The sequence below is a fragment of the Camelus bactrianus genome, chromosome 22, assembly GCF_048773025.1.
Source record: "Camelus bactrianus isolate YW-2024 breed Bactrian camel chromosome 22, ASM4877302v1, whole genome shotgun sequence".
Classification (NCBI taxonomy): Eukaryota; Metazoa; Chordata; class Mammalia; order Artiodactyla; family Camelidae; genus Camelus; species Camelus bactrianus.
This window is the reverse complement of record NC_133560.1, coordinates 20,708,412-20,728,614: the sequence shown is the minus strand read 5'-3', so window position 1 is coordinate 20,728,614 and position 20,203 is coordinate 20,708,412. Positions and strand designations below refer to the sequence as shown.

The window sequence follows — 20,203 nt, the reverse complement described above, 5'->3', positions numbered from 1 at the left end:
TCCTAGAGGCAGCTGCCCGTCACAGCCTCTCTCTTGGTGAACTCTGGTGTGAATGGTGCTTGCGAAACAGGGACAGAGGGCAGAACCTTGGTGGCAAAGCCAGGCCATGTGGGTGTCACGCTGGCTCCCGCCCAGGACTTCCCTCCCCCACCTCCACACGGCTCCCACTCTCTCCCCCACTGCCCAGGCACCAGTCTTGCTTTTCAACTTTCGTAAGAGGACATTGAGGGACATTGCAACCTGTGCCCCGGTGAAATGCTTCCCCTTAGTGAGAGGCCACAGCCTGCAAAAGGAAATTTCTTTCATGGGTCTGTGATTTCCTGAGAACACACAAGATGAACCCAACGGTTCAAAGGAATTATGGATTTGCCATTTGTAGTTGTATTTGTTTTTATTTCTGTAACACACAGAGGGAGAGAGGAGGCGAAGGGACAGGGCCCAGCGTCACCCTGGGACAGCTTCTGAGGCATCCATTAGTCCGGATTTGTTTTGCAAAGGCAATTTCAGGGTCCGTGTTTCAGGAAACTCTCCAGGCTGTCAATCTCAGTGCAAACAGCTTAAAATGAAAAACCTCCCATCTGTTCGCCACACGGGGGTCTAACACAAAATGCAAAACAAACCTGTTTGGAAAAATGCCGGCCCTGAAAACAAGAGCGCGGGCTTTAAGGATGCATTAAACACAGGATCTTCCAGGAATCAAGTTGGCTGTGACTTCACCAAACCAGAAGCACAGAATAACATTTCCAACTGTAGAACTGCTGGCTTAAAAAAAAAAAAAAGAGGAGGCTCACAAGATGACAGGCAAGGGGTCCTCCCCCGACACCTGCCTCTTCTTTTTGTTCTGAATTGACTCATGAACTGGAGAGTAGAAAAGCAGCCTCGGGGGTGGGAGCAGATGCTCGGTGGTGGCGGTGGCGGTGGTGGTGGCAGAGGCAGCTCAGCCTCTGCGGAACGGAGGGTGGCTCACTGTTTGCCTGCCTGTCTGCCCGGCTTCTTTTCTGGCTGACCTCTGCCAGTGCCTGGGATCCCGCCTCGGCCCCGGCCGCCAAACACACCTGTGGGACAGAGGAAAGGGGCTGCAGCGGAGCTGGGCTGGGAGGCCCCACAGTGGACTGGGAACAGGGATGGGAACCCTTGGACTATGGCCAAGTCATCAAACCCCTCTGAGCCTCAGCTTCCACCTCTGTAAAGTGGGGGCAGTGACAGTATCTCCAAAGAGGAGGGCAGGCTGAAAACCTGAGGTGGAGGGGCAGGGCATAGGTAGTGCTCCAGAACATTCTCAGTGTGACACGGGACAAGACCAGGCCTCCCAGGGGAGCCAGGGATACCAGAGAGGACAGAGGTTGGCACCAAGTCACATTGGGGCTAGGGGCAGGCGTCCTGGGAAGAGGGCGGGGGGCTAAGGTGGTGGGTGGTCACTGGAAGGACAAAGCCAGAAGGGCTTCCAGGAGGAGGACGGAACAACGCTAGGACAAGGGCTGGACTCAGTCCAGGGGTGAGGCAATGATCCCCAGCTGTGAGGCTGGCGACTGCACCAGGCGACCCAGGCCTCCCTGGCTCTAGCACTGCCCATGTCTGTCCCAGGAGAGAAATGACTGGGGGGTCTCCTGTGTATCCAGCCTGGAGAGGGGAAGGGGAGCCTCCTGAGCTCCGACCTCTGCAGCCAGCGGTGGGGCTATTTCCAAAAGACATTTTACATGGAGCACGTGGCAGTGCTGCTGGAAGGAAGCAAGTAGTTGAGGATCAGGTGTGCCCCTGCCCAAGGAGGTCCCAGAAGGATCAGGGTAGCATGGGGACACAGAAATGTACACACAGCCCCCTTCTGCCACAAATATGCAGTGGGGGGCCCTTTGGGGACAGAAGCCAATGCTGGCAGGGTCTGCCTAACCTCATCTCTCACAGGGCAAGACCAGCGTCGCCAAGGGGAGCCTGGCCACTTGGGGGCTCCTGCGAGATTTCCACCTGCTGGTGAGGGCCCCATGGCCTGTGTTCAGAGCAGCCCCAGCAAGCCACTCTCCCCAACCTCCCAGCTCCTTCGGGCAGCTTATTGAACACTGGTGGCCCCCAGTGAAGAGCCCAGCCCTCAGGACAGGTCGTGAAACCCCCAAGGGCCCTGCTCACACCCAGGCCTTGGCTACCCTCCACCTGGAATGCCCTCCTGCCCTCTTCCCTCTGGTTCCTCACATGTCACTGACCAACATGTGAGCCTTGGCTCAGGGCTGGCTGCTGTGTCCTTCCTGGCACACAGGAGGCCCCTCCAGATGGAAGAGACAAAACCAGGTCCCTCTAAGAACAAGAGCTGGGTGGGAGAGGTGGGGAGGGGTGGGATCTGCAGATGGCCTCTGGGCTCAGGCCACAGCTGATTGCACAAGTCAGCTTTTAAATTTTATGCCAGATTTATAATCTCAGGGTGGTGTGGGTGGGAATCTATCAAAAAGGCATGATATGATGCCAGCTTTGTATAAGGAGTCACAGCAGGGAAGGGTCCCATACTGGCCCTGAACCAGGGGTCCTCAGCAGCAGCCTGATGAGGCAGGCACCATGGAACCCTCTCTGCAGAGCGGAAACTGAGCCTCCTCGGGGAGATGCCCAGAGCACCTGCCAGGAAACAGAGGCAGGGCTCGAGTCCCGCTGGGTTAGTCTGGGCTGGACCTGGAGTTAAGGAGCATCAAGAGCCACTGCAGGAGGGCCCCAGTGGGCGGGGGAGTCAGCACTGACCACCAGGACTCAGCCAGGCTCCCAACAGCATCAGCCGTTCCACACAGGAGCACCCCGTGAGTCATGAGCCCTCAGCTTTATGTAGGAGGGGCTCAGAGCCAGGCCTGGGGCACCGTGACGGCACCAGCCAAGAATGTCAACACTGGGCTGGGACAGACACCACGTGCTGCTCTCACCCCACAGTGGGGAGGCCCTGGCAGCTTCAGGTGGCCAGCCTGCTAGGGGAGAAGGGGGGAGAGGGGAGCCTACCTCGCCCGGCACCCCCCATGCCACGGCCCTTCTGCTGCTTCTGCTGCTGCAGGCCACCTCGGCCACGGCCCTTGGCCACCACCTCCTCCTTGACCATGTCGATGATCTCATCAGGAATGCGCAGGTACTTGATGGTGCTGCCGCGGATGTAGCACTCAGGCATCCGCCAGAATTTGTCTCCATCCTGCACGAGAAGGGAGGTGTCTGATCTGGGGAAGAGGGGCTGTCCCCGCAGAATGGATGCAGACAGCGCGGGCAGCATCTGTCCCCTCAGGCCGCCTGTGCCGGGCACCACCTTCTCAGGCTGCAAAGTTCTTGTCCTGGACATGACATAAGAAGGGTCCCCCTCCAGCAGGATCTCTCCAGACCCTGGACAGCCCTTCCAACATGAGGAGGGTGGGGTGGGGCCACGTGAGAAGGCCTCCGTGTCCTCAGCTTGCCCTCGGGTGTGGGATGCAGCCCAAAGCCCAAAGACGGGTGAGTCTGTCCCACATGCCAGGTGCTGCCACAGCCTAGCTCCTTCCACCTCCTGCCCCCAGCTTCCCAGAACTCATCTTCTGGAACCCTCTCTACATGTCCTGACTCATTCCTTCACCCAAGTATCTCCTGACAGGGTCTGAGCTGGGCAGGGGACACCCGCGAGCAGGATGGAGACTCTGCCTGACAGGTGAAGAGGGCTAGGAGAGGGGTGGGGAGGCAGGTCTGGCGCCAGCCAGGGGCTGCTCCAGTGATGCCAGTTTTCAGGGGAGCTAATGGAGGCTAGAGACAAGGGGGCTTGTAACGTTGCAGACTCTAGGGCAACGCCAACCCTGCTGTTCATAGGAAGAATGCCCCGCCCCCTCCACCATACACCCTGTGACCAGCACAAGGCCTTCCCCACTGCCAGCCTCCTCCTGCTGCCCTTGGGCAGGAGACCAGGGCTTCTTCCATCAGATGAGCTCTTCAGCCCCACCCCTGCTGCCCCAAGCCAGAAGCCAGGGCAGTGCTCTCCCCAACCCCCACACGCCCCTATAAATCAGACCAAGACATCTCCCTGCTTAGATCCCAATCAGGACCCTGTCAGCCCAAGGATGAGATCCAAACTCCTCAGCGTGGCTCCAGAGGGCCCAAGATCCAGCCCCACCCTGGCTGCCCTCTCTCAGCACTCAATCTGCCTTCCAGTTGGAATTTTCGGGAACACACACAGTGGGCTTCTGGCCCCCAGCACTCTGCACACGCTGTTCCCACCTTTTCGTTGTCTGATTAACTCTAGCCATCAACAGGCTTTGCTTCCAGCCTCCTCAAAACCCCCAGTCCTCCTGCCTGACACTTGTCAGCGGTGCCTGGGTCGGTCCGGCCCAGCCCAGTGGAGGCACTAGGCAGGGACAAAGGGAATGTTTGAAGACCAACTCTTCCCAGGAACACACATTAAGAGCCCCCAACCCATAGAGGAACCCCAAGAGGCCTCAGAGCATTCCTTCCCAGAAAGGGGAGTTGAGGGGCCAAGTCCCTGGGGATCCAAAGTACAGCCAGACAGAAACAAAGATTCTGTGGAAGCTTAGGGCTGGGACTGGGTGCTCAGGGCTCAACTTTCCCTCAGCTAAGGACAGGCCAAGCCCAGCACACTCCCAGGAGGAACACAGCTTCTTCTGCTTTTCATGGGGGCAGCTAAATGCCTCTCAACCCTTGCTCTTCTGTGGTTTCTCAGCCCGCTGCCCAAGGGAGGGAGGGGCTGCCACTACCTGTTTACAGATGAGGACGCCCCTGGCCTGAGTGAGATCGTACCTCACACCAGCCTCTCCTCCCAACCACTGGGTCACAGAGTGGGGGGAGCCACATGTCCAGACTCAGCTGGCCATGGAGGCTGGACTGACCTTGCTCTGAGACCCAGTGACTGGTTCTAGATCCTAGGCCTATGGGCTGTGTGCAGGAAGACATGCACTCAGCTGGACACTGCAGCCACACTGGAAATAGACACCTGCCACCAGGAGTTCGGTCACAAGAAGCAGGTCACAGAGCTGAGCAGGTGCGGGGAGGGGGTCATGCCCTCCCGGAGACCGGAATCCAGGTGAAAGGAAAGCTCTAGCAGAACCCAGTGCAGGTTAGTGGGAGGGAGTCCAGCCTTCACCACCGTCCTCATCCTCGGCACTCTGTGGATCACCCCAACACGGGGAAGGCCTCTGACCTTGGGTGACATTCTCCCCAGCCCTGGCCCTGTACTTCCTGGTTTCAGGTCTGAGGAGGTAAACAAGCCACCGGGTGGACTGGACATCCCAGGGCCATGCCACCACGGCCTGAATGGTGGGCAATGCCCACAGCCAGGACCAAAGGCAGCAGAGGCTGACAAGGAGAGGTGGGCCCAGAGACCACCCCCTCCTTGTAGAGCAGGTATTTACAGCCAGAAGTACCCCAAGGCCTAAGTCCCTCAGGGTCAGGTTCAGAGTCCAGGGCACTAGAGACTTGGAGCCTTGTCCGTCTGTTCCCTCCACATCCTGCCCAGTCCCTCGGGCCCCGCCCGCCATGAGGAGTCACCCACAGCAGGATGACCTGCAGTATAGGCTGCAGTATGCCCCGTCCCACTCCTCCCACGGGGCCCAAGGAGGGGCCTTCACCCCACTTGGAAGTGAGAATGCTGAGGCTCAGTAAGCCCCAGGTCCAAGTGCACATTCCCAGCCACACTTCCCCCACTTTTGGTGCTCACCATACCGGTGCTGTCCTTGGGCCCCCAGGCAGCGGGCGCAAACTCGGGGCACAGGGGACTCACCCTGGATGTGCAGATCACCTCCCGCAAGTTGATGTTCATCCAGTTGTCACAGCTCACCAGGTGCCCGTTGTATGTCTCCCCGTTTTTGAGCTCCACCAACTGGAGAGAAGTGGGTTCCACGTTAGTATTGGGCCCCAAGGAAGGTAGAGCCTTAAGCCTAAGAGTGGCTCTTTCTCACTGGGCCCCATTCAGACACATCCTCGGCTCTTCTCAGGACCCAGTGGCCACAGCATATAGTGCCCCAACCCTCTTCAATGATGACCTAGTCTTAGAAGCAATGTGCTCTGCTTTCTCTATACGCTTTGCTGGGCACTACAATGAAGCCACTTTTTTTTTCCTCTTGGTGGGGAAAAAAAAAAAACCTACAAATCTTTAAAGGAACGAGTAAGGTTAGGGTAACAGGGTGGCCAGGGGCCAGGAGGCGTCCCAGGGGGCAGGTGCCCAGTGATGGCATATGCCTGAGCATTGATGGTCTGGAAACACTGTTTTTCATTGCAATAATTACTCGTCTATTTTGATGTGTTTGGGGAAAAGCACGTAATTCTGAAGACATGCTATTGCTGGGAAGGGAAAAGGGTGAGATTTAAAAAAGAATCAATTCAGTTCTCTGCCCAAGAGAAATGAAGAAACACATCCATGGAAAAATGTATACACGGATGTTCATGGCAGCCAAAATATTCACAAATAGCCAAAAAGTGGAAACAACCCAAATGTCCACATCACCAATGGACAAATGGATAAATATAATGTGGTGTGTCCATACAATGGAGTATCATCCAGCCTTAAGGAATGAAGCCCCAACACACGCTACAACATGGACAAACCTCAAAAACATCACGCTGATTGAAAGAAGCCAGACATGAAAGGCCACACAGTATATGACCCCACTTACAGGAAATGTCTAGAACAGGCAAATCCAGAGACAGAAAGCAGATGAGTGGTTGCCAAGGGCTGAGGGGGCAGGGGGCAGTGAGAGCAACTGCTAAGGGAGACGGGGTTGCCTTTTGGGGTGACGGGATTGCTCTGGAACTGCACAGAAGTGGTGGTGGCACATGGCACAACGTGGGAGATGGACTGAATGCTCCCAAATTGTACTCTTTTAAAAGGTTGAATTGTATGGTATGTGAATAATATCTGAATCCAAAAACAGAAGACCACAAAACCTATTGACAGACCCCACACTGGGTCACGAAGGACAAAAGCAGTTTAGGGAATATGTGTTGCACGAGCACATCCATGTTTTAAAAAAATCATTCACATTTACTAGATAAAAAACAAGGTCCTATTGTGTAGCAAAGCAAACTATATTCAGTACCTTGAAACAACCTATAATGAAAAACAATATATGGGGGGAGGGTATAGCTCTAGTGGTAGAGCGTGAGCTTAGCAGGCATGAGGTCCTAGGTTCAATCCCCAATACCTCCTCTAAGAGTAAATAAACAAACCTAATTACCTCCCCCTACCAAAAATAAATAAAACACATAAAAATAAAAAATATATATATGTGTAATTGAATCACTCAGCTGAACAGTAGAAACTAACATAACATTGTAAATCAATTATACTTTCATAATAAATAAATAAGATTTTTTTAAAAAATCATTCACATTTACATACACATTAAGTCTGGACATGTATGTATCAAAGAATTAGTTAAATAACTGGGAAGTAAATGAAGAGGGGCTTCTGCTTTCTAGGTCTCTCTAGTATTCGATTTTTTTTTCTAATTAAAAACTTTTGGGGGGGTGCAATTAGGTTTATTTATTTATTTATTTATTTCAAGGAGGTACTGGGGATTGAACCCAGGACCTCAAGCATGCTAGGCATGCACTCTACCACTGAGCTATACCATCCCCTAACTATTTGACATTTTAAATAAGCATGTATTACTTTGAGCAGCAGCAGCAATGATACAGGTCCTGAGATGTGTGGGAGAGGGAAGAGGTCAAACCACTGTTTCATGGACAGGTAGAAAGCAGGTTTGGCTGGAGGCACCTCACCCTTTGCCCAGTGTCCCTGACCCTGAGCTGAGGCTGGAAGCCACTGAAACTTGCCATCCCAGACCTGCACATACTCACCATTGGGTGATTCTGAGCTGTTTTCAGCAGTGACAAGGGAAGCTGAAAGGCAGACAAAAGCACATGACTGGTCTGTTTCATCAGGGCTGTGGAGCCCCCCGCTCTGGGCATGCCTGGAGCTTCAGTGCCCACAAATCTGCCAGCTCATCACAGCACTGGGGGTGCAGAAGTGTTCATCCCTCCATAGAAACACATCCTAACTGCCCAACCCCAGGACATATACCTGCCTCCCAGTTTAGGACAGAAAAGTCTCAGAAACCACTTCCCCTACCCCGGCCATCTCAGAGGCAGCTGCCCTCTGGGCTTGATGCTGACCATTCTGGGCATTTCTTTGTGGCTCATGCTGTATACACCTACACCTTCGACAGGACCAGGCGTAGCCCTCCAAGCTTATCAATAGCATCAAAGCACACAGGTCCTGCTGCTACTTGCGTCTTTTAGCTCAACTGATGCTTCTGAGACATATCCATGTTAATACACACAGCTCTAGCTAGGCCTTTCATTTTCAGCATCACTGATGGTTATCATCACACCCACTTTACGGATGGGGCTACTGCGGCTTCGAGACTGAGGAACTTGCCCAACCGAAAGCTAGTGAGAGACAGAGCTTCGCTGGACCCCATCTGCCAGGAGCCAGCTCCTGCCGAGCCCACGCCTCAGAAGGCAGCCCCGACAGAACCAAGAGTGATTCGGCCAGGTGTATTTGGGAGTTAACTCGATCTGAGGAGGCCACATCTGAGCTGGGTGTTCATGGAGAGGAATTCACCAGATGAGAGGAAGAAACATTTCAGGAAAAAAGTCTGTGGTTACTGCAATGATAGCAGATAAAGGATGGAATTTAAAAACTCATCTGGGTAAGGTGAACTTTCAAGAGAGTTCTTTTTCCATCTTTACTAAATTTCTTTTTTATAACAAACATAACTGGGGAAAAAATCAGCTCTTTTCATTTTGGGAACACAAATCATGACCTATACACTGGGGCCTGCCTCTGGGTCTCTAGAAGGGGCACTCAAGTGGCAGTGCTGGGGTCCAGGGTCCGGTGACAGCCTATCCAGTACAGCCAGGTGAAGGTTCTAGACCAAGAGCCCCACAAGACAAGACAAGACACTGCTTCAGAGAGGACCATACCTTGCCCTAGCAATTTGGAATTCTAAGTTGGCCTGACCCCCAGGAGCTCTTCGTGGGGAGTTTCAGGCCGCCCTCACGTTCCCAACAGGGGGCAGCTTCTTCTCCAACTGGTGGGAACCAGAGGCCTCTCTGCGAGGAGGCCACAAATGGCCCTCAATGCCCAGAGGATGGCTCTCTATGGAAGGGCTTGGTGTGTGTTGGAGGGGAAATCCCACATCTCATGGGCCTTCCCTGAGAAGAGCCACCCAGGGGCGGGAGGGCGGGGGGAGATCCAGTGGCGACAGGAAGCCAGGCCCAAGCCCACTTCCTGCACTGGCTTCCTGGAAGGGCAAGATAAGGAGGAAGGGGCCACGTGGAAAGAGATGGCTGCTCTGAGAAGGATGGGTGGGTAGGCAGGCCAACTGGGGTCCCAACATGGCCAACCTGCAGCTCCTGCCCTCACCTCTGGAATGCACCTGTGTGATGCTGCCCGGGCGCAGCGAGCCGTGGAGGAAGAACAGGAGGCTCAGAAGGGCTTGCAGGAGCCACACACCCAGGTGGCACTTTACTATGGAGAAGCCTTGCGCTTTCCTGGGCAAGCCTGTTTTCTTGTGTCCCCAGTGGGTACCTGGACTGGGGAGATGAGACACCTGGGTCCTCCTCCCAGATCACCAGAGAGCGGACAGAACCAGGTTAGCCCTGGAAGGGGAGAGTGAAGATGGACTCAGTGCTGAGAGGTGGAGGGAGGGTCGGAGCAGTACAGCCAAGGCCCCTCTAGATGAGGCACCAGCGGCGAGAGCAGGAGGGACCTACTCAGGGATGTAGCAAGGTCCCGGTAAACCTGGGGAAAGCAGGCTGATGCCTGTCAGCAGGGGACCCAGAGATGGCCTTTCATGGCATATGCAGCTTTTATGCCAATTTCTCTCTGGCTCTGACCCTATCCCAGCTACTGGAGGACCCACAGCCTCCTCAGCTGCTGCTGGCAGTGTTCCCTCCAAGTACGGCTGCGATGCAGATGGGACCAGCACCTGCTCACAACTGTCCTCCTGTGCACCCACTCCCTAGGTAGGCAGCAAAGCCAGGCCTGATGCGCCTCCAGCAAACTGGCCTGCTCTGTTCCTCACACACCCCACCTGCTGCTGCTGGCCAACCTTTGTTCCTCAGTTCCCTCTGCCTGGGGTGCCCTTCCCCTGGCTGGTAGATCCGCCTACAGCCAGGCCCTCATTATAACCCCATCTAGGGAACAAGGTTTCCACCTGGGCCACCCTCTGCTGTTTCTATTATAGGCCGTAACCAGTCTCTAATTAACTTGTTTATTTATTATGTCTCCCTAGCTAGACTGGAAACGCCAAGCCTCCTGCTAGACTGGAAAATTCAGAGGGTGTGGACTTTGTCCAGCGCCAAACACCGGGCCAGGCACATGAGAGGGATTCAGTAAATATTTGCTGACCAAATACAGCACATACCACCTAGGGACACACTTAGGGCAGGGGGATACTTGCCCAACCCCACAGACAAGCAGAGGCTCAGATTAGGGGGAGGTGGCATTGGGATAGCCCTCCAAGACTGCAATGGCCTGGAGCAGTGGCCACGTCTTGCCATCCTCTACATCCTTGTCCCGGAACTATGCTGGAGACAGAGGCAAGGGGAAGGGGAGGATCCTGGTGAAACAGAAAGCCAGGGGGCGGGAAGCGAAAGACAGAGGAAGGTGCCAGGGAGACAGAAGAGGGTTGAACACCCAGTTCAGGGGGAGACAGGGCCACCTGGAGCTGGGAAGGTCACAAAAAAGCTTCAGGAATGCAAGTTCCTTTCTCAGAATGTCTGGTGTCTGGCCCTCAGGTCCAGACCAATACAGGACTAGACCTAATGGTGCCCTAAGGCTCCCGATTCAGGAAGCTGTTACTCAGATCTCCACTTCTGGCCCTGTCCCGACCACAGGGAACAGGCGGTGTGTCATGCCTTGTCCATGCCTGAAAACTCTTCAGAAGATGGCAACAGGCTGGATGAATGAATCTGTACTTCACAAAGGCATGGTTCTAAGATCTGGGAATATACCAGGGATAAAAAACAAAGATCCTGTTTCCATGGAGCTTAACAGAGATGGATTCTTCCAGCTCTACCCATTCCCTCAACCAAGTCTACCCTCCAGCAGAGAGGAATCTGCTCCCTTCTCTCCATCTCTACATCGACTAGAAGGATTTAGTGTGAGCCCTCATCACGGGCTCTGAGAAATGTGCAGCAACCATCTCAGAGCGACTCAGGTGCTGATGGGCCAGCCACTCTCCCAGGAGGTTCCCAGTTCTAAATTCCTCTGGATGGACCTCCATTTCCCTGTCGTACACTGAAGGCTCAGGCACGCTCTGACTTACATCCACAACTTTCACAACTTGTGAGCAGCATTGCCCTGGGGAGGAGGCTTCCTGTCAGGTCCTCGATTGATTTTTATTTCTGTGAACTGGGATGAGCTTAGTCCATCCTTGGCTCAAAATGCCCCCCACCCCCCGGAATGACATGCCATGTGACCCAGGGAGAAGCAAATCCTTTCTTAGGTCTATTTTTCAGTCTGAAAAGTGGCACAGGAGGCTGTGCGGTTAGTATCCTAAGGGCCTTACAAGCCATGAAATTCTTCAAATTGGCTTAATTTGAGAACGCAGACCTGTCTCCTACTTCTGGCACTCCAGCTTTCCTAACTATTAGGTTAGACTGGATAGAATGCACTCGGAACCATTTCCTTGCCCGAAAACTGCTGCATTCACCGTGCCCTTCGATGGGTTCCCGTCCTCTCTGGCCTCAGTTTCTCCATACGCAAAATGGGTACGGTGAGGCTAGGCCGCTATACTATGATAACACGTTCGTCCAATCCCAAATTCCCCTGACAACATCGTGCTGGGTGTTCTGAGAAAAGCCCCTAGCCTCTTCAGTCTCAGTTTCCCCCACCTCGGGCCGGGGGCAGAACTCGAGGCCCCGATTGCACGATCCCTCCGGGTTATCCCTGCCCCAGCACCCGCCCCGAAGTCCCTCGACAGCCGGCTCCCTCGTTCCCCTGCCCTCACCATGGTGTCGGCGGGGACCGGGCTCGCCGGCCACTTCCGCCGCCGCCGTCGCCGATCACCTTCCCGCCGGTAGCCGCCCCGCTGCGCGCCACAAGCCTGAAATGGAGTGGCAGTGACGCAAGCCAGTCAGCGCGGTACTCATGAGATGGACAACCAATCCAAGCAAAGCAGGGCGGGACCTATTAAGCCCGAGGGGTGGGGCAGGCCGTGTTCCCACCGGAGAAATAAGGGACAGAATCGTAAAGTGCCGCTGTGAGAGCTGCAAAAGGGGGTGGAGCAACGTGCGCCGGCGCAGGAGGCCTTGTGGGTAAGGGCGCATGCGCAAGTGAAACCCTAGGCTGATCTCGGGGGCTCCACCGGGTGGACAAATTCGGTTATTGCCGTCAGTTTCCAAATGGAGGAACGAAAACTCCGTGGTTATTGAGATGTGTGTAATGTCTCCCTTCGGGCTCTTACTCTGCTGATTTTCATTATTGTAGTTGACCGTTATCTAAGGCACGTCTTTTGGTAGATTGGAATCTCGGCTGTGCCCCTCAGCCTCTGTTTGCCTCCCTGTAAAATGGGCGTAATAAGTGTCTGCTCTAGAAGGTTTCAGTGAGGACTAAATGAATCAAGCCATGTAAAAGCACATAGAACATCATTTAGCACATACTGAGCACTTGATACACAGGCATGCAACAAATATTTCTCGAGCACCTACTATGTGCCTGTTCCTGGAAACACAGAAGTGAATAACCGTACAAAACTCCTAGCCCTTCTGAGGCTGAGCAATAGGTGTCCTCCTCTAGTGACCACCCTTCACTAGGCTTCCTGAGAGTCAGCATTGGCCTGAGAGCCTTTTCTTACTAAGCCCAGGGCCAGGTTCTTCCAGCTGAAAAGACCCTATGCCTCTCAGAGCTGACTCAGGGAGCTCTTGCTGCTCAGCTTCTCAATAAAAGATTCCCCTGCATCAGGTCTCAGAGACCTGGGCAGAAGAGGATGAGAATCCATTGGTCCAGTCACCTGCCATCAGGCAGGCTTGGGGCACTAAAATCTCCCCTCTGGGACCTGGTGAGGGGAGATGGGTCTGGCGAGGGGATTCCTCCCCTTTCCTGCTTGTTAAAAACAGGAATACAGATCTTCTTTGACTTATGATGGGGTTACATCACAATAAACCCACTGTAAGTTGTAAATATTGTAAATTGAAAATGCATTTAATACACCTAACCTACCAAATATCGTAGCTTAGCTTAGCCTAGCCTACCTTAAACGTGTTCAGAACAGTCACATTAGCCTACAGTTGGGCAAAATCAAGCACAAATTTATTTTATAATGAAGTGTTGAATATCATATATAATTTATTATATATTGCATTGAAAGTGAAAAACAGAATAGTTGTAAGCATATCAGCTGTTTACCATTGTGACCATGTGACTGACAGACCTGAGGCTCATTGCTGCTGCCCAGCATCCTGAGAGAGTATCGGTACCACGTAGCCTAGGAAAAGATAAAAATTCAAAGTTCGATTTGTATGGAATGATTGCTTTCACACATCATAGAGTTGAAAAATCTAAAGTCAAACCATCATAAGTTAGGAATTGTTTGTAACTCTGCCAATCAGGGTTACTGTGTTGACTGATCAGATGTGGAACTTGTATAAAGTGCCAGGCTCCCAGTAGCCCTGGACCAACAGTTGTCCTTCATGTCTTGGATTGGGGTTTGCCCTCCCCCAGAATCTGACCCTGAGACGAGGACTCAAGGACACAGAGCATATTCAGGGGATGACCTCAGGAGGCACCCCCAATGGGGATGGAAATCTGAGACAAGGAGGGAAGTATCCCTGCAGTGGACGCCAACGATAAGGTGATGGGTTAGTCCAGCTCTGGACCTTAGGAGACAGCATAAGAGCTTGTGTCTCATAGTGGTCCCACCAAGCATCAGGGCAGCTGAGGTGTTTATTCCCCCTGCTATCACTGGCTTGGGGATGATTCCAGGAATGCTAGTGAAGGCTGAGAAGTGTGCAGGATGCTGGTAGGCGGCCAATAGTGATATGCCAAATGGGTTAGAGGGACCAGGGTGACCAGCCAAGACTTATTTGCCAAGGGTAAGGCCACTTTGATTTAAATAACAGAAACTGGGGGGTACATGAAGTCCTCCAGCATCAACATAGTGGTGGAAGTAGGAAGAAAATCGCGTGCTGGTTCACCTCTTTCTGACTTTTCTAGACTTTTCTATTTGCAGTCTTTCTTCTTTTGCACAACTGACAAACTCTTACCCTTGAAAACTCTGCTTGGGTGACCCCATGTGGCGGAATGTGGTTACTGCAGTTTTGTCAACTCAACATAAGAGTGGCCAGAGGTCTCCATCCACCTGGGCATAGTGATTGGTTAAAGAGGAGCAAGTGACCGACCGAGGCCATTTAGAATCTCCCTTGGGAGGAATATTGAGGGCTGCGCGGAGAAGAACGCTTTCCATAGAGCTTTTTAAAAGTGCATATGAAATCTCTCATATGTGGAATCTAAAAAAAAAAAACAAATACAAAACATAAACAGACTCATAGACATAGATTACAAACTTGTGGTTGCCAAGGGGGAGAGGGGTGGGAAGGGACAGACTGAGAGTTTGAAATTTGTAGATACTGACAGACATGTGTAGAATAGATAAACAAGATTATACTGTATAGCACAGGGAAATATATATAAGATCTTGTGGCAGCTCACAGCAAAAAAGAATGTGACAATGAATATATGTATGATCATGTATAACTGAAAAACTGTGCTCTACACTGGAAATTGACACAACATTGTAAACTGACTGTAACTCAAAAAAAAAAAACGAGAGAAAAAGAAGTGCGCTAGTGAAAGACGAGTGCCATCATGATTGATCTTCTGGAAGCTCTCTCTGCAGGTTGAGTCTAACATACACAAGCATTCCTCTGTGGAAAAGAGGTACAGTTTGAGCCCCTGGATCCAGCTATACCTGAAGTCATAAGGCGTGGCTTTCCACTTATAAGAGCCCAAGAAGTTGTCCTGTATTGCATAATCCACTTGGAGTTTGGTCTGTCCCTAACAATTGGCAGACCCTGCACTGATGCATAGCTGCTCTGTGAACTCTTCAATGACTGCCCCATCCCCAATCTAATCATTCCCTCTCTTATTCTTTGAACTTCAGTACCTGCACTGATTTTCATACTTACCTGGTTTGTGCCACATTGTAATTGCTCTTTTGCACACTTAAGCCTTCCTGACTCTGACCTGTAGGAGCAACGTGAGAATTTGCATGGGCCACTGTTTGAGGCAATCAGCACAGTTCCTCCGTCATCATGGACATATGACCCAGGCTCAGTGGATGAGAGGTCTTCCCTGGGGTGCTTCTGGAGTTGCAGGGCTGGAGTAAAGTGAGTCAGGTACAGACATGGCCATCTTTCGACTTCAGAGTCTTGGCCCTGTTTAATCCTGGATTCAGCTGTACCTGATGCTTCATAAATCTTCATCCGTCCCTATTCCTTGAAAATACTCCAGTTTTTTTAATACTCCTGTTTTTTAATTTTTAATTTTTTGTTTCTATTTAAATTTTAAAAATTGTTTACATAGCAGTTTCTTTTAATTTATTTATTTAGGTGGCAATTGAGGTTATTTATTTATTTTAATGATTGTAATGGAGGTAATGGGGATAGAACCCAGGACCTTGTTCATGTTAAGCATGTGCTCTACCACTGAGCTATACCCTCCCCCGTTTTTAAGAATTATTATTATTATTTTATTTTTAGAGGGGGAGGTAATTTGGTTTATTTATTTAGTTTTTAATGGAGGTGCTGGGGATTGAACCCAGGGCCTTATGTATACTAAGCAGGTGCTCTACCACTGAGTTACACCCTCTCCTCTAATACACCTCTGTTTTTTCCAGTCCAGTTTAAATTATATTTCTGACAGTAGAAACCTAAAGAGTGTGAGCTAATGTACTTATCAAATTAACAAAGATACACTACCCTCTGCTTTAAAAAAGGAGGAGGAGGGGGATTGTAAAAGTCAAGGTTGTCACGAAACTGGTAAACATATATTTTCTTTCAAGTGGGGTAACAAGGTATTATGTTTCAAAAATCCATAGAAGTGTCACACCATGCAACTCAGTAATTCATTTCTGAAAATTTATACTAAGGAGGTTTTGCAAATGACAAGAACCACTCTATGCCAAGGCCTTGTAGCAATGTTGCCAATTTAAAAATAGCAGAAAGAACATAAAGGTTTAACAGCAGTGGATGACTTGAGGAAGCTGTTTCATCCACTAGACAGAGTATTTTCCATTCTTTAAAAAAGTTATATGTAAATCCTTCCCCACCCCCACCCCTGGAGGTGGGCTGAACTTAGTGGCTCAATTCTAAAAAACAGAGAAAAGGGAAAATAGTAAATTGACAGCAGAGACTCCTGGTAGATACCACCTGTAGTGAGTTGAATCGTGGCCCCCTAAACACATGTCCAAGTCCTGACCCCCAGTACCTTTGAATTTGACCTTATTTGGAAAAAGTATGTTTTTAGATGTAGTTAATTAAGGATGCTGAGATGAGATCATCTGGGATTTAGGATGGACTGGAGTCCTCCCGTTACTGAGCTCAAGTTTGTGTGCCTGATGCACAATGAGGCCTAAGAAACTGAAACATTGGAGTTTGGAGCAGAGAAAAGTTTATTGCAGGGCTGAGCAAGGAGGATGGGGTAGCTCAGGCCCAAGAAAACCTGAACTCGCCAAAGGGTTTGAGCAAAGCATATTTAAAGACCAGGTTGGGATGGGGACGCAGGGTATGTGATCAACTTGTGCATAATTCTCTGATTGGTTGACGTTGAGATAACGGGGCAGTGAACACTGTCAACCTCTAATAGGTCTGGGGGCTACACGCACTTGATTATCAAGTAGTTAATGTCTTCCTTTTGGTGGTGGTTTTTAGCATCTGAAAAACTGAGGACGTATAAATGAGATACTATTATCTGGGTACTTCAGAGAGGAGCTACAGCAGAGGACATGGGGAGGGGTCTGTCCCAGGACAGCCCCCCAGGGTCCTGCTCTGTTACACCAGTGGTCATTTGTTACAGCAGCCAAGGGAACTGCATACCCCACCTTAACCAAGTGATTCTGATGGCATCACTGTGAGGAGTTATGTGGATATCAGGGATCCCTGATCTGGGGAGATGAGATGGGCGCCTCACCTCTGTGGTTTTTCCCAGATGCGTAGAACCCTATTCTAATCATGACAAGAACATCAGACAGACCCAGATAGGAGGCATTCTACAGGACGCCAGCCACTCCTCCCCAAGACTGCATAGATCATGAGTGTGAACAAAAAATATTGTAAGCCATATCAGTAAAAGAATGCTGTGGCCATCAAGTCATCAGCCACTACCGCCACCCTGGACAGTGAACAGAGGGAACTTAGGATGCAGACAAGCAGGCAGCCAGGTCTCTGCAGCCACCCCCAGCAGTGCACCCCAAGGAAACTCAGAATGTGAAAGAACAGAATACTGGCTCTAGAGAGCTAGGTGCTCATCCAAGGAATGATTTCAATGAGCCTAGTCCTTTGCACCTTCCCATACATAGACTGTGCTGAATTCCTTAACTTGAGATATATTTTTCTTTAATTAACAGTAATCTTTTGATGTTTTGACTACCTGGTCTTTGTTGCAAAAACTCATATATCCTGGCTTCTACCTTGCCACCTTGGAGCAGTCCCTCAGAGTGATCTGAGAGGCTGTCATCCCAGGCTTAAGTCCTCAGAAACCTCAGCCTAGTAAAATATAACTCTCACCTTTTGTGCACTTTATTTCAGTTGACATGACCAACAAGGAAAGAGCCAGGAGCCATCCCAGCCAGAGGAGACTGGGGAGACATTGTAATAGGGGTGAACCTTTGTATTGTTGATGAAAAAAATCAATAAAAAATCAATAATAAGAATAGAAAAGAGTTTTATTTGAGCCAAACTGAGGATTAGCCCAGAAGCCTGCTTCCCAAATGACTTTGAGAAACTGCTCCAGAGAAGCATGGATTCCAACACAGTTTTTTTTTTTTTTTATTGAGGTGTAGTCAGTTTACAATGTTGTGTCAATTTCTGGTGTGCAGCACAGTGCTTCAGTCATACATGAATATACATATATTCATTATCGTATCTTTTTCACTGTAAGCTACTATAAGATACTGAATATATATTCCCTGTGCTATGCAGTATAAACTTGCTTATCTATTTTATATATATCAGTCAGTATCTGCAAATCTCGAACTCCCAGTTTATCCCTTCCCATCCCCCTCCCCCCGGCAACCACAAGTCTGTATTCTATGTCTATGCGTCTGTTTCTATTTTATATATAAGTTCACTTGTCTTTTTTTTTTTTAGATTCCACATATGAGTGATATCATATGGTAATTTTCAAACTCTTTCTGGCTTACTTTACTTAGAATGACATTCTCCAGGGTCATCCATGTCGCTGCAAATGGCATTGTTTGTCATTTTTTATGGCTAAGTAGTATTCCATTGTGTAAATAGACCACAACTTCTTTATCCAGTCATCTATCAATGGACATTTAGGTTTTTTCCACTCCTTGGCTATTGTAAATAGTGCTGCTATGAACATTGGGGCAGCACAGTTTTATATCTTGTCAGAACAAAGAACATTAAATAAGTCAGGGGTATATTTCTTCAAGGTTTCAAAACACACACACACACACACACGCACACACAAATCAGTATGGATACAGCAAGTCAGTATGGCCTTGGCACCTGGAAAGGGAGCCTTATCATCAAAGGAGAACCAGCATTGGCATCCCAGGAAGAGGGGCATTTAATCTTTATTTTTAACATGGACAGTATTTACTTCTGGTCAATATGCCCTTTTCTTGAATAATTAAAGCAGGTATACAATATGTGTTTGATAGCCCACAAACAGGCTATTTTAGTTAGCATAAAACTCAAGTTAATGCATATATAAGCTACAATGATTTCCCTGTATCTCAATATGTGAAAATTTCTTTTATCAGTATTCAGTTCTGGTACAGATTCCTTTATCAGTATCAGTATTATAGTATCAGTATTTACGAGTTAATCACTAAAGGGATATTGCCTATAAGCTTCAATTACACATAATGGTCCATCTCTGGGAACACTGCCTCCCAGGTCATGAGTGTTAACCTAAAATACCTTTGTTTAGCTCACAGGAAACATCCTGATGAGGCCTCCCTGTGAATGGCTGCAGGAAGGAAGAAATTAACACATCCCCTCTGGAGTCTGGCTGGAACAATGACTTTACCCTCTCCCCCTTTTGATTTAAAAGAAGTCTGAATTCTAACTCAGGGAAATTTGGTTCTTTGGGACACTAGTCCACCATCTTCTCAGTCTGCTGGCTTTCCAAACGAAGTCTTGCTATTCCTTGCCCCAAAACTTGGTCTCTCGCTTTATTGGCCTGTGAGCAGTATGAGCCTGGACTCAGTAACAACATGACAGCTAAATGCAAAAGAGTTCCCTGGACAGAGTCCTTGACCAAAGAGAGGACACAAATGGAAGACCTGGGGACATCTGAATAACGTCAGGCAGTTGGTTGATAGCAGCGCATTGGTGTAAATTTCTTAATTGTACAAATGCGCCCTGATAATGTTAAAGGTCCACATTCAGGGAATATGGGGGAGGGGATGGGGACTCTATACAGTCTTCACAACCTTTCTGGAAATCTGAACTTATTCTGATATAAAAAGCTTATTTTTAAAAATTACATGTGCCATACATGTGACATAGAAGACAGGTTATGATGTTATGTTGAGATGCATTATACAAAAAAATTGATAAGGAAGAGAAGGGGAGGGAAAAGGAAGATTAGGGGGCTGTTTGTACAGGTTAAGGGCTCAGTTCCTCCTTGAATCCTAAAAGCTAACCCATGAGGTGGTTCCAGGATTTTCCTCCACATGACAGGTGGGGAAAATGAGGTACTATCTCTGAGTATGATCCCCCCCCAATGACATTCACAGCTTCTAAGGATTGTTAGAACCTACTCAGCAAAAAGAATGGAGGAAAGAAATAAAATCGCTAGAAAACTTCTCTTTCAATCCCGCAAAATATGCTCTTGCATTCAATGCAACATGGAGAGACTTTTTTTTCCCCTGCAAGGTATAGAAATCCATGTTCTTTCATGATTAGTGTGGATAGGTAAAATACAATTTTGGATTTTCAAAAAAGTAACATCATAATGACATTCCTAATTAGTATGTCTGTTTTTGTATCTTGATGTTGCATTTTAACACTTTGT

At 49.7% G+C, this 20,203-nt stretch overlaps 1 protein-coding gene across 1 annotated transcript; it reads right to left on the bottom strand.

The window, feature by feature from the left end:
- Positions 1-372: 372 nt before the first annotated feature.
- On the bottom strand, positions 373-12,077 carry LSM4 (LSM4 homolog, U6 small nuclear RNA and mRNA degradation associated). The gene is made up of 5 exons (XM_010972153.3): positions 11,949-12,077; positions 7,789-7,830; positions 5,711-5,809; positions 2,968-3,151; positions 373-1,055 (listed from the first exon to the last, which is right to left on the bottom strand). Exons 1-5 carry the CDS (start codon positions 11,949-11,951, stop codon positions 964-966), a joined length of 420 nt encoding a protein of 139 aa, XP_010970455.1. The 5' UTR covers positions 11,952-12,077; the 3' UTR covers positions 373-963.
- Between the last annotated feature and the right edge of the window lie 8,126 nt (positions 12,078-20,203).

Excerpts from the sequence above, each read along its gene's own strand:
- LSM4 (XM_010972153.3), bottom strand. Across the intron at positions 5,810-7,788 it reads CAGCTCAGAATCACCCAATG|TTGGTGGAGCTCAAAAACGG; the intron begins GTGAGTATGTGC and ends ACTTCTCTCCAG. Across the intron at positions 3,152-5,710 it reads AGGTGATCTGCACATCCAGG|GATGGAGACAAATTCTGGCG; the intron begins GTGAGTCCCCTG and ends CTTCTCGTGCAG.